General features: G+C 38.4%; 2 protein-coding genes across 3 annotated transcripts; both read right to left on the bottom strand.

Moving 5' to 3' along the window:
• Positions 1-9: 9 nt before the first annotated feature.
• Positions 10-6,761, bottom strand: rgs7bpa (regulator of G protein signaling 7 binding protein a). Of its 2 annotated transcripts, XM_043247295.1 has the most exons (6): positions 6,080-6,761; positions 4,407-4,573; positions 2,611-2,741; positions 2,173-2,317; positions 2,012-2,082; positions 10-989 (listed from the first exon to the last, which is right to left on the bottom strand). In XM_043247295.1, exons 1-6 carry the CDS (start codon positions 6,218-6,220, stop codon positions 898-900), a joined length of 747 nt encoding a protein of 248 aa, XP_043103230.1. In that variant the 5' UTR covers positions 6,221-6,761; the 3' UTR covers positions 10-897. The 2 variants fall into 2 exon arrangements, with proteins under 2 accessions (XP_043103230.1, XP_043103231.1); XM_043247296.1 differs by lacking the exon at positions 6,080-6,761 and having other exon boundaries at positions 4,385-4,517.
• Positions 6,762-7,679: 918 nt separating this feature from the next.
• rnf180a (ring finger protein 180a) lies at positions 7,680-12,902 on the bottom strand. The gene is made up of 4 exons (XM_043247392.1): positions 12,273-12,902; positions 10,771-11,002; positions 8,545-8,670; positions 7,680-8,447 (listed from the first exon to the last, which is right to left on the bottom strand). The coding sequence occupies exons 1-4, from the start codon at positions 12,900-12,902 to the stop codon at positions 8,245-8,247; spliced, it is 1,191 nt and encodes a 396-aa protein (XP_043103327.1). The 3' UTR covers positions 7,680-8,244.
• Positions 12,903-14,086: the final 1,184 nt, after the last annotated feature.

Below are 14,086 nucleotides of genomic sequence, written 5' to 3' on the forward strand. Positions count from 1 at the left end.
TCCAGTTTGTTAAATCATTAAAAAAAGGTTTATTACCAATGTAAAACGACACTGCGCCTTTTCATAAACACTACAGTATCTTCACCATGCCTGACACATTTAGAACTGTTATTAATAAGCAAGACCCATGCTGAGCCCCTCCAATCTGGACTTATATCACACCAGATGGATAGACATGCCACCCTTTACTGACAATCTCTTTAAAAGAATCACAGTTTTGAAAAATAATTCAGAGCGCTAGGTTTACATTGTATATGTACATCTCTAAAATTTCCATTTATAGATAATATTCTTTATTTACAAAGGCTTCTTCAGGTATTATATACTCCTAAAGGCTGAAACAAAACAAAAGTTACAGGATTTCGGTTTATGGAAGACTAAATAAAACTGTAGTAAAAACATGGTAACAGCAAAAAATCTGACCAAAAGAACCAACAGATAGCACATTCACTCATGTTGCAGTATTTTTTTACTTTTTTTTTTTTTTTTTTTCCTCAGAAAAATGTTTAGCATAACCTCTGTTCTAATGAGCAATCTCCAACGCCTCATTACAACACCTGTCTTGACGAAAAGCACAGCATATGAATCGTGTGGACAGACATAGCAGTATTCGTACTACAAACCATTTTCTTTACTAAGCATAATGTAGAACGAACGTTCAGTTATAAAAAAAAAAAACGAAAATCTGTCGTACCGATCAAATTTTTAAATAGCGTTTGTATGACTACTGATGTTACACAGATATTACTACTTATTCTCATAGCGGTAGGAAATTGGACAGAACTCACCAAAAGAAAGCACTGGTTTGGGAAATGGCAGTAGTACTGTTGATTGGTGAGTGTCACACATTGTGAGGAAATGCGGTCATTTGTGACTGGACTCTGGGAGAGAGAGCGCTTAGCTGGACACCAGACAACAGAGGCCAAAGAAACGCCGCTTTCTCTGCCGGACCAATGGGTATGGCGTCAGATTCAACAAGCTGCTGTCATCTGTATTGATATGAAAACAGATAAATGTAAAGGTTAGCAGCAAACATTAATTAATCATCTGTCCTCATATACCTTTAACTAAGCATTATTTCACTAACGTCAAATATGACAGGCTAGGATTGGCGGTGTAGTATTGTTCTGGGCAAAAACTCCCAGGGCATCCATGCAGACTAGCAGCGATAATCCCCTAAGAACCAACATAAATGTTTTTTGCGGATATAATTTATGTTCAGTAGTTTTATGTAATGAGAGGAGGAGCTGAAATCTCTTCGATAATACAGAACAACCTTATATAGGAATGCTGAGACAGCATGACCTCCCAGAACTCACAAGACGTTTTAATTTAACATTACGTTACCTTCTAGCCAGCATTAACTGGTTGCAAAACTAATTTTGGAATAAAATGTTGTGGTAATTAGAAATTTGCAAAATGGAAATAAAAATGTGGCTACTTGTGGAAGCAACTACATTATTATTACTGTTCAAATTAATTTCAGGTATAAAGACATCTTTAATGTTGAGTGAATCCTAATGTGCTACCACTCAGAAGATCGGTTCAGTATTTTTTGTTTAAGAATTAAGATACTTTTATTCAGAAAGGATGCATTAATAAAAATTAAAAAAAAATCACGGTAAAGGCATTTACCTACATGCAACAAAATATATTGAAATAAATGTAAACTTTCTATTTATCAAAGCGAAATGTATAATGACTTCCATAAAAAATTAAACAGCTGTTTTTAACACTAACAAAAAATATTTCTTGATCGGCAACTCCTCATATTAGAAGTATTTCTGAAGGATCGTGTGACATGAAAAACTAATAATATGTGCTGGAAATTGGCTCAATTTTAAAATATAACTTTTATTAAAAATGAAGGTAGCTTCATTCAAAGACAGACAATCTTACAGCCCCAAACATTTTAACAGGAATAGATAAATTTGAGACCTTGATACTGTTGAAATGTTTAAGTTTCCTATGAACTTGTTGGTAAAATATTCAGAAAGCCAAGAGATATTACCTTGGTTCTTCAGTGGTAAAGGCATGGTCTCCCTGAGTTTGCTTAGCAGATTTTTCATTTCTGTCATGTCCCTAGAACAAACGAGGAGACATTTCTAATTCAAACTGTCAGTCTCATAGACAAAAAAAACCCCATCCTGTTCAGCAGCTCAGACTATTGACCTCTCTATGTTCTCAATGTCTGTGGCCACCAGGAAGTATGTCTGCGGACAGTCCGGTGGAGTAGAAGACGTGTCTTCCAGGATCGGGATGTCAGAGCTGTCCTCTTTCTTACTTTCTACCCTTGTAGCTCCTGAAAAATGTTTTCCTGAAACACACACATTGAGACATCACTAACAGAATCTAGAGAAACGGTCAAAATATGTCATCTCAAGGTTCGGCCCCAGGGCAACAAGTCGACCTGCTCCCGTAGCATCCATATTTACTGCTTCTGATGAGCTCAAAGCAGATGAAATTCACCGAAACTAGCCGCGTCGACTGCAAATATCAAGCCGCTGGAAAGCTCTACAGTTGGACGAGCCAGGCTTCATCAAAAGCAATTTCCTGTCGCTGATGTGGCTGTTTCCTGCTGAGAGCCCAGGGGCGCCCTCACAGCATTACCTTTCCTGTGGAGCTGCAGGGATCCCAGCAGACACACAGACTTCAGCATCTCCGTCAGGTACATTTCCAGACAGCACTGCAGCTGGATGAAGAGGCGGCAGATCTCCGGATGTATTTCTCCATCTTCTGGGCTGTGAAAAAAAAGGCATCAATAATGCATCTTAGATCTGGTTTCTGCAGAGTTCTGGCCCCGAGCCCTGCGCTTCAACCTGTCTAATTTCTCACAAGATACATATCACTGTGTTGCTATGCCTCACAGTCCACGAGTGACCAGTGTCATGGTGGACAATATAGCTATCGTATTTACTGTATATCTTGGTATTTTTCAGACTTTTGATGATATTATATTATATTGCTGATAATATATTTGTATTTATTGTTTGCAATTAAATTCTTAACAGTAGGGCTGTGACGGTAGCAATTTTTTTAACACTGTGGTGGGAAATCTGTGTGTAGAACCATCATTTCAATTAAACAGCCATGGTACTGTACTGTATATATATATATATATATATATATATATATATATATATATATATATATATATATATATATATATATATATATATAATATAATATAGCAATACAAATTACAATTACAATACAAAACAATTTTCAAACTGGGAAGCAGATCAAATGTATTATTGAGTTGAAATATGGAAACAGAACTGATTCACAAAAATATTCCAGTTCATGAAACCATTCATGAAACAAATAAAATGACACCGTCTATATGAAACTTAGCGACCAAATAAAAAGCCCACTGAAATCATGCCAATATTCTACATGGCAGCAAAATCATTCTTAATATATCATGAATATTCAGTATATCTCCCTAAGCAGACGTTTGACTATTTCTGAGCAGCATGTTTACAAGGCTGTACAGACAATCTAGCGCTCTAAACATATTAGCTCAGTGGTGAGTGAGAATTCTCAGAAAATCATATTTCTTAGAATCCTACGCCTGTAATTACTGCTCTGTAATTCCCAGGTGTAATGCTGTGGCATGGCGGATACTTTTTTTCCCCTGTTCTTGAATTACTTGGAACACAGAGATGGACCAAATGCGTGCGTGAAAAAATAAACCATGAAAAGCAAGGCCACAATCATGCCTTGACCACTGTGGAAAAACATTTTTTAATGAAGCATAAAGAAATAAAATGCTAGTTCCACTTGTTAAGCAATCGTTTAGAATTATTTTCCAATAGTATGCTAAAATATGCACGCGTTCACATTTATTTAATATGTCAAAAAAATGCTACATTTCTTCATATTCACATTCATAATTGAGCGCAGCAGAGCAGTGTAAGAACTTCAAATGTTGAGGGGACAGTTTGGCCATATTTAATCAAAAGCTGTGGACTGCCGCATTTATCATGTTCTTAGAATATGAAATCATGTAACAACCCTGTGATTTATGATAAATGCACAATAGAAAACATGATACGCAATTTAATTCACATTTAACCGACTCATCAAATATAGTGCATGACATGCCAGTCAGCACCAGCTCATATTTATAACCTTATGTTACAGCGAAGGTGAAATTTTGCCACAGTTTCATAATATGACCTGATTTTAATAGGAGGCCCATGACCCCTAGGGGGGCCGAAGGGGTACTACAAGCTAATTATTGCTTGATAACAAATTGATTCTTGCTAAAGAAATGAAAAAACGAATAATAAAATAGATATTCGTTTTCAACAAAGCTAATGCCGCATTAAAATGTACTGTCTAACGTGAATATATGACTCTCGCATCCACAATCAAATACCTGTATGCATGTGTGTTTTTACCCTGATATTGCAGAAAGGTTTTGATGTGCAGTACGCGCCATCTCGCAGCCTTTTGTGCGTGTCTTGTGCATTTCCGCACGAAGGGAAGGACAATCGGCGGAAATCTCTCCAATAGAGATAACCAACTCCCTATAGAGGGCCACAAGTGTATTGAACTCCTGGACAACCTGATGGAAGAAAGAAAAACAAACGCAAACTGAGAAAATACAGGGCCCACAAAACCATTTTAACCTCGAAAACGTATATATAGAGCGTATCAAGGAAACATGACAATACGTTGATGAAAAGGCATGTATCCAACTTGTCAAGATTTTTTTTTTTTCATACTGAACACTGAGACATCCTGACAATGCCACAAAGGTAAAACAGGCTATTTGTTGGAGAGCAGCGCCACAGGCGACAGATGCTCATGCCATTTTATCAATATTTGGCAGAAAAGAAGCGTTCAATGGCAAGCTGTTTTAATATTAACACCTTAAACTAGAGTCTTTAGTTATTAAACGTTTTCGTGTTTTGAACACTATGCTTTCTTATCATTTCTCTAGTCACTATTCATCACAAATTAGTATTTATTTCTATTCTGTTCTATTCAGAATAGAATAGGTTCGCACTTACTCACTCACTACCTCAGTAACTTTTACATTACACATATTGTATATTGTTTTCATCGAATTATGCTGATAAGTTGCTTACAAACACTGGAATCGTGACACAGAAACAACTGGAATACACGTCACCCTGGACCACAAAACCATTCACGAGGGTCATTTTTAAAATTGAGAAAGCTGAATAAATTTCCACTGATGTACGGTTACGTTAGGACAGGACAATATTTGACTGAAATACAGCTATTTGGACATCTCTGAGCGTGCAAAAAATCTAAACACTGAGAAAATCATTTAGAAAGTTGTCCAAATGAAGTTCTCAAGGTACATTTTTTTGAAATTCAGACTTACATTTCCAATTATGTCAGTTAGGATAGAACAATATTTGGCTATAGATATAACTATTAAAAAAATTATCTGGAACTGGAAAGTTGTCCAAATTGAGTCAATCAAAAATTATATTTATTGTGTACAAAATATCTTCACGGGACATGATCTTTACTCGACATCCTAATGATTTTTGGCATAAAACCAGTACAATTTATTATCAGCTATTGCTGCACCCGTCCTGCTTACAAATGTCTTTGTGATCCAGGGTCTCGTGTCTGTCATGAAGGTACAGCTAATCTCAGCGCCGCAGAATTCAGCGTCAAACATCCCAAGCAATCGTTCAGTGACAACTCCGCTTGCCACAAGCCCGCTGCCTCTTAATGGGGCAAAGACTCCTCAAACACAACACACGAGCCGGTTTGCCTTTTCAAACGTGCTCGCGGTTTTAACCCGAAACGGAGCACTAAATCACATCGCTCTCTCTCTGTCCGCCAACTGAAACGTAGTTTCTGGGAAACCGGCCCGAGAAAACGAAGCTGGAACTACCGCCGCGCCACAGGACGCGAGTCGCAGACCTCCGAGCCAATTCGTTCAGTATTTAAGCTCCCCGGCGTCGCATTATACATTTAGGATGTTGGCGCTCGCAGAGCCCTACGCGCGTTTCAAACAGTGCTTGAACAAATCGGCGGGATTCAGAGCGGAATAATGCTGCGGGTCATGACGCAGGCATATACGCACCATTCTGCAGTCCGCTACGGCACGCAGAGCCTCGCTGCTCTCCCGGCGCTCCGGCTCTCTGGACGGGGGCTTACCGCCGATCTGGAAAATGGTCCCGGCAGCTCTGGGGCGGTTTTTGCGCCCATTCGGTGCAGAACTCATGCATACACATCAAGTGAAGAAACTGCCCTGATGTAAAATGCCGATCGATCGATACGCAGCCCCACTCGTTTGGTAAATTTCTTACTCAGTGGATCGATCTGCCCGTGTCTCGCTCCCGGATTCTCTCCGCATTGCCGCGACGCAGAAGCCGAGTCACCTTCATTCGCTCCGGCAAAGAGCCGAAGTGTCCTTGCAGGGCTTCGTCTTCTTCGGCAGAGAGAAACGCGATAACAAAGAACCAGATGCGAACATGTCTCGATGCCCCGTACGGTCCTTCAACGAAGAAACAACAGCCGCTTTTAAACGAAACGCCTCCCCGCGACGGTAGCCGCAACTCGAAATAGACTAATATGCGGCGCGAGTTGAAACGATCAACTCCGTGCGGCGTTTATTGAGAGTAGGTAGCAGAAGGTGATCTAAGAGCGCTATTCTAACCTTGATAGGTGCAGTTGCTTGAGGCATGACGTGGTTGAACACACTGCACTCTCATAGGATGAGAATACTAATGCAACAGATTCACCAACTCCAGTGTGTTCACAGCTTCGTCAAGGAAGCTGTAAAAATACACGAGTCGAATCATATCTACCCCGCCGCTTGAAAAAAAAGCAGAGCGAGTAAAGTTGAGGCGTTGTTTTGCTGTGCGACAAGGGTCCTAAACACTTTTAAGCCCGGCGGGCTGACATTGGATCAGACTGGAGGACAAATCATCTTTTTTTTCCTTTTTACCTGCTAAATATATGAAATAGCGTATTAAACAAATAGATGAGTATGTGTCCGTGTGTGTTCAGTAAAGCGCTTACCATGTTAGCCATTGCAAGTGAATCTTATTAAATATTCACGAAAGGCTGGTTTTTGGGGGAACGTTGCGGTTGACTCGTGCTGTCTATGGTGCCAAATCCTACTTGTACAAAGCAACCGGCTAAATTAGACTTGATATTGGACGGGTTGCTGACGGCACTCCGCCGAAACGTTAGAAACCGACGCGTTTGAGATGTCGCGTGCGCGCGCGCGCACGAGATGAAGAGAACGAACGTGGAGCGTCTCGACAGAACGTTTAGAACGCGCTGTAGAACAAGACGGCTCGTGTTAACAGCACGGACCGAACGGGTTCGCTTCATGCTCTCAACAAAACATTCATTCAAGTGCATGCAGGAAAAGATCTCCACTGCTAAAAGATTTTTATTGCTGTTTTTTTAAAGAAAAATGTTGAAACATTTAATTCATACTTGAATATAAAATCTATATAATGTATATAAAATAATAATAACATCAATCATTTCATCAGAAACGGACAGACTGTAGCAATTAACAGCAAAATGATTGAGGTCCTTAATATCTTCAGTCAAATATATATATATATATATATATATATATATATATATATATATATATATATATATATATATATATATATATATATATATATATATATATTTTTATTTATATATAGTGTTGCAAAAGTCTAAGACAACAAACTAAGTATTAGGTCAGTCAGAATAGACAAATAATCTTTATGGCAAATTTACAAACACTGTAAAAGCAAGCAAGAAAGCAGATGAGATTAAAAACAGATGAGATGTTCTCATTCTCAGCATATTTGATAAACAGTTCAGAAGCTGAAGCTTCAAAAGCTTTATGGATAGTTTACAGTACAAACCTCTAGAGAAGAACATTTACAAGTTTATTCACATGAAAACACGGCATGTGAACACAACTTGTAGTGAAAGGAACAGTCCGCTTGTGTAAATATCCATGCTAAGCTTTTCCACGCAGTCGGCCAAAAACTCTGTTTAAAAGCAAACAGACATTAGGCAAACCGCAAACTCAAAAAAAAAAAACATGATTCATCTTTACAGTAAACAGATCATCACGCTCTGAAATTTTAGCTACATGAATTCATTTCTCTCTGTGTTTCCTACACATAGTCCAGAAACAGCCGCAGCGTGCGATTCCCTTTTTTTGTCGACTTTTGCATTGTCCTAAAAGATCCGAAATACCGCAGATAGCTTTACTGTGCCTTCTCTTCAAAAAGAGAGGAAGAAGAAGTAGCAGAAGAAGCAGAAGATAATGAAGCCAATGACCCAGTTGACGGAGTATATATAAATGATCACCATGTCCATGTCAAATCGCCAGCCATGCGAATCATCCTCAAAGTTAAAGGCGTCAAGCCGGTAGCCCCCGTGAGGGAACTGCCGTCTGCCCACTGGACTGGCCTGCCTTTGAAAGCCTGAGAAAAGGAGAGTGGGAGAGAAAAAGAACAGTAAGCATTACTAGCACATAAAGAGCGACAACTCGGGGCGAAACAGATGTAAAAATGGTTTTACCTCCAAAAATTCGAAACAGTTTACGGCAGCTAGGAAGAGGCCATTTTGCACAGCTCGCTTTCTGGAAATTCTGCTTCCGAGACAGGTATTCCTTTGGGAAGAACGTACGGGCTGTATGGTTCAGTTCTGTGAAGAGATGTGTGGGATGTGTGAATTTATTTATCTGTGAATCATTAGTGTGCATGTGCATTACTTCCAGGAAGCCCGGACTCATTTCAGACGGATTTCTCATATGCAGCTTGTTTCTCAGATCAGATTCCGTCTGCCTAATAATCTCAATTTAAGTGTTTGAAATCAACGTAGGATCCAAATGTCTGCTCTGCCACTGTACAAAAACTACATTTTAACAACGCTCTATAAACGCTTTCAGACCACAGTACAATGAGAATAGAAGAATGTATAGGTGTTGAAATCGGTTGTTGGTTGTTTCACACGTTACATTAAAAATGAAATTTGGAAGTGGATTGTTCTTGTAAAACGTCACGTGTACACAACACGACTACATGTATTCATAATTTTTACGGTGTGCGTGATATTCAAGATCATCGAATAATCAGAATATTCAAATATGCAATACGCTCTCATTACACACACGCAAAAAAAAAAAAGGAATGTACTGTATCTCTGAGCTGGTGAAATGTTTTGAAATCCCTGTGGCAAACGTAAATGGTAAAAGTACTTCCAGAACCAAAGTGTCTGAAAAATGTAGGCGCTCACTCTTGTGCTCAATCCCACTAAAAAGGTTCGTAATGTGAGGGAAGGATGTTACATTTGATCCTTCCCTTACGTTTGAAGCCCACATTAGTTCCATTATTAGAATTGCCATTTAATGTCTTCATAACGTATCTCTCTGCCACATCCTTAGCCATAGAGTTGCTTTTGTTCATGCATTATCTTGCAATATTCTTTTCTTTGCACATCCCTGCAAAACTATTAGCAGACTGTATATTCGAATATTCAGCAGTCAGTAAATATATATATATATATAGTTTAAGTATTCTTTTGACCTTCTGTGACCCATCTCTCTGAGCTCCTCCATCCTTACATGCCTTCACTTTCAGGTTCTTTAATTCAAGTCTACTTCAGTTAGGAGATTATTCACGGCCATGAACTTTCTTCCTCAGATCTGAGCTTAAGCTCTATTCTCACAGTACTTCTTCTCTCCTCACTGTTAATCTTTGTCTTACAGAACGGTTTGAAGGCCAACCCAGAAGGCTAATGCTACTTGTGTTCCCTTGGGAATTTCTAATGGGTTTTCAGTCTATTTAGCCTTTCCTATTTGTTGTATAGCAACCTGTTAGCCACTTACGTTTATAAAGCACACGAAGCTTTAAAAACTGTCTGAAGTATGACGGTGTGTGTGTTTCGTGTTGTTGAAAATAACGTTAAGATCTTTTGAAGTAATGTGAACCACTAAGAAATCTAAACTGCTATTTAAACCCATAGGAAACTCCAGAGGAAATCGATTGCTTGTAAATCCTAATTGTCTTCAGGGTTTCAGGACTACAAAGTGAAGAGATCTGTTGTGCTCTTTTGTTTTGCTCATTTTGATGTTATTTAATTTTATGCATTGCTTCTTTATATAAAAATTAGCTGTTTTTGTGACCAATTTGACGAATCACAATAATAATAACAATCATAAATTATATAAAATAATATTAGTTGGCTAATAGCAATCTATTTTTCATAATTTGTATTAGCTATTTTTTTAGCGTGTTGTTTTTTAAAATCTTGGGTAACTTCTTTGACAAATTCCCAAAAATATTAAATCGTCATCATCATCATCATCATCATCATCATCATCATCATTATCCTCATCAGCCACAGCAGCAGCAGCAAAAAAAAATAACATCATCAAATTAAAAATAAAATATGGTTATTAGCTGTTTTTGACAAATTCGCTAATAACATTACAAACGCTAAAATATTATAAGCTGTTTTTTCAAAGCCACAACAACGGCAGCAATAGTAATAGCAATAACAATTATAATACATTTTAATAATAATTTAATTTAATTTACTAAAAACAGCATTACAACAACAACAACAAACTAAATTAATTATTTTATGTTATTTTGTTAAATTCCCAAAAATGATTCCTGAAAATTACAAAATTATTATTATTATTATTATCATTAACAACTATACTAATACCACTGCTACTACCTGTACTGCTGCTCACATTTACAAAAACATAACAGAAAATCCTTTTCTTGTGAAACTAACCTTTCTGGAAGAAGACGTGTGTTATTGTGGTTCTGCACAATGGACAGGGCGTGTTTGTGGGGCAGTTCTTGGCCAGCGTCCGCAGGCAAGGCTCACAGAAGACGTGGCTGCAGGGATGGCACATGTACGGACTGAAGTAGACATCCAGACACACAGCACAGATATAGCCTTCACGATCCCGGCCGGGCAGCTCCTCGTCCTCACTGCTGCTAGATGGGTTCCCTGTAGAGCTCTTCAGCAGAGTGAGAGAGCAGAAGAGATGAGTCAGTGCTGCTATTAAACTCAACAATCTGCTGAGCTTCACCTTTACTAGAGAGCATCGCTTGCAGTGTTATGCCGATGGCTCATATAAACAGTGTTTTGACTCGTTGCATCGTCAAACACACAGTAAGATTCCCTGAACGGTCCTGTTTTGGATTGGGTCACGGAGGTGTTGTGTCCCGAACATGACTCCCCCGGTGCACAGGGCCTGTCTTCGCGATCGCAGCTTTCCCACCCAAGGGGACCACCGGAGACCATGCCCCTTGTTCCCTAGGTGTGTCATTATCACCAAATACACATCTCATAAAAGCCTCCACATCCCACTTGACAACCCACAACCACTTCCTGTGGACACCTTATATCCGTTAGTGCCTAAAATAAAGTCAAAACCCATTGTCATTTGTGTAAATGTGAATATGAGACAGCTGTCGGTTTTGATTTCATAGGAGACACTTTATTAATAGAAGATCAAAATTACTGGGAAGAGAACTGTTATCGCAATTGGGTTTTAATCTAAATATGTCATCAGTGACGGAGTGATTAATGCTGGTGTGTTTATTGCAGTGAATTCAGAGTCACTGATACAGAACCTGTTGATTGTTGAAAGATGCCCTCTGCTGGAAAATGATAAATTCTGAATGAATGATTTGTGAGCGATCGTTCAGCTTTACAATGGACTACATAAAAAGGGAAAAAATAAAGAATTATGTACGAATTATGTGAGAGATAATGCACAAAACAAACCCCAATAATAAAGATTAATTTGAGTAAAATATTTGAAGAAAAATGCCCCGTTACAATGTAGAAAACAATCAGTCTAGAAACAAGGCAAACACTGAAAAAAGATAACATATAATACATAGCATAGTATTTTAATATAGTAATAGAATATTTGAATATGCAAGCCTACATTATTATTATTATTATTAAGTTTTCAAGTTCAAGGTCTTTGTCTCTTCAAGTTCAGTTCAGTTCATCTTATTTTTTAACTAGTCAAGTTATGTATTCTATAATAATTTAATCTTTAGCTCTAAACATTGTATCATTTTTCTTGTTGCATACTTTTTTCATTTGCATCACGTTTGACAGAGACTTGCAAATAACTTTTTCTTATCTTCACTTGCTGTCAGTGTTTGCTTCTCTAAAAATGCAGCTGAAGAGAGCTAATATCGTGTGGCCCTGTTACAGCAGACAGCGTGTAAGAGCGTGTAAATGCATGCCTGATTGAGTTTCTGTTTCACCTGCACGTTCTCCTGCTGCTGGCTCTGTCTGCAGCGCTCTCTCCTCCTCTGTCTCCTCCTCAGGCTCTTCAGTCGCTTCCTCTCTCTCTTACCCAGCCTTCGTTCCCCAGTGGGAGTGGGTGTAAGCAGGGAAGAAGCCATGCTGAGCCCTGCTGGAGCTCTGCCAGCCTGTTCTCCAGCCTCCTGTTCCTCCTCGGAGCTGCTGAGAGACATCAGAGGAGCTCTGCGGTTGAAGGAGCCGCCCGCTTCCTGATCCTCGCGAGAGATGCGTGAGCCTCTGATAATATCCAACCTAACAGGTTCCAGATCAGACCTCCTCGGAAGCATCACAGCCCTGCTATAAGGAGGAGGGCTGATCCTGTGGCATGGTGAAGTGGAGGCCTGCTGGCTGGCTGTGGACCTCAGCATACGCCCCGCCTGGGAATCACTGTCTGGAAAGTGTAGATCAGAGTATCCTCGTGGGGAGTTTCGCCCCCTGTGATGAACCTCCCGATGGGCGTTCGTATTGTCCAGACTGAACGTCTTCCTGTGGGCTAGTCTGGCTCCAAGTTTGGCCCTCTGCAGAGGTCTGACCTCTAAACACAGGGCCTCCGCCGTGCGCCCAAGGTCCTCTTCTCCATGTGAGTCCATCTCAGATCGGACAACTCACTGTTGAACCGAAACACCCCCCCACCCCACCCCACTGTGTCCAACTCTGCAGCAGGCCAGGAAACATTTGAGTTCATTGTTGAAGAGGTGAGCAGGAACATACTGGCCCCCTGAGGTATTTTGCACTGTTGACAAAGGTAAAGCCCCCTAAATAGTGGCAGTTCAGCGACCCGATTGTCTCTGGCGGCCTATAGAATTCAAACAACCTACAATGCATGCATTGTGTTATAAGGGTGGCAAAATTAGGTGAAATAACTAGACCAACCTTTTTCAACAGACACTGTCAGCTCTTTTCCTGTCTGAACAATCGGCAGCATCTGGGAATATGACAGTCACGCTGACTGAAACAAAATCTGCGGTCAATTTATACACTTTGATGCTTCATTTTCTTTTCCCATACAGTCATTGTGCTAGTTTTAGAAGTTGTAGTTTTACAACCCACATTTTAATCAAAAAATTATAATTGTAATCAAATATTATATAATATTAATATAACTATTAATATATCCTTAATATTTAATTCATATTAAAATATTTTAAAATGTATGATATAGTTTAATGATATCTTTTTAAAAATGTTTACATTAGTTAACAAAATAGTTGTTCATATGGATTTTATTTTGTTTGTAGGTAATTTCAAGAAAATGTTAAATCAATTAATAGATTTCCAATTATTCAATATTAGTATATTTGTTTAGTTATTGATTTTTTTCAACTACTACATGTATCTTTTATCTTTTTCCATCAGTGAAGGTGTCCAAACTCTTTTATATATATATATATATATATATATATATATATATATATATATATATATATATATATATATATATATATATATATATATGTCCAAACTCTTAATGGCAAGCAAATAAATTAATAATACATTTATAATAATTATAATAATTTTTTTTTTTCATAATATTGAAAAGTAATATTTTAATGCAACGAACATCCGCTTATGTCCTCCAGAGTAAAGGGCATTAAGAATAACATGGTGATATCTCTTTAATTGGACAAACTTTCGTTGAGCACATTTTATACATATATATATATATATATATATATATATATATATATATATATATATATATATACATATTATTCACACTTCTCACATTTGCATGCTTTCAAGGACACATAATAGTTGAATGCCATTACATAAG

The sequence above is a fragment of the Puntigrus tetrazona genome, chromosome 8, assembly GCF_018831695.1.
Source record: "Puntigrus tetrazona isolate hp1 chromosome 8, ASM1883169v1, whole genome shotgun sequence".
In the NCBI taxonomy this organism is placed as follows: Eukaryota; Metazoa; Chordata; class Actinopteri; order Cypriniformes; family Cyprinidae; genus Puntigrus; species Puntigrus tetrazona.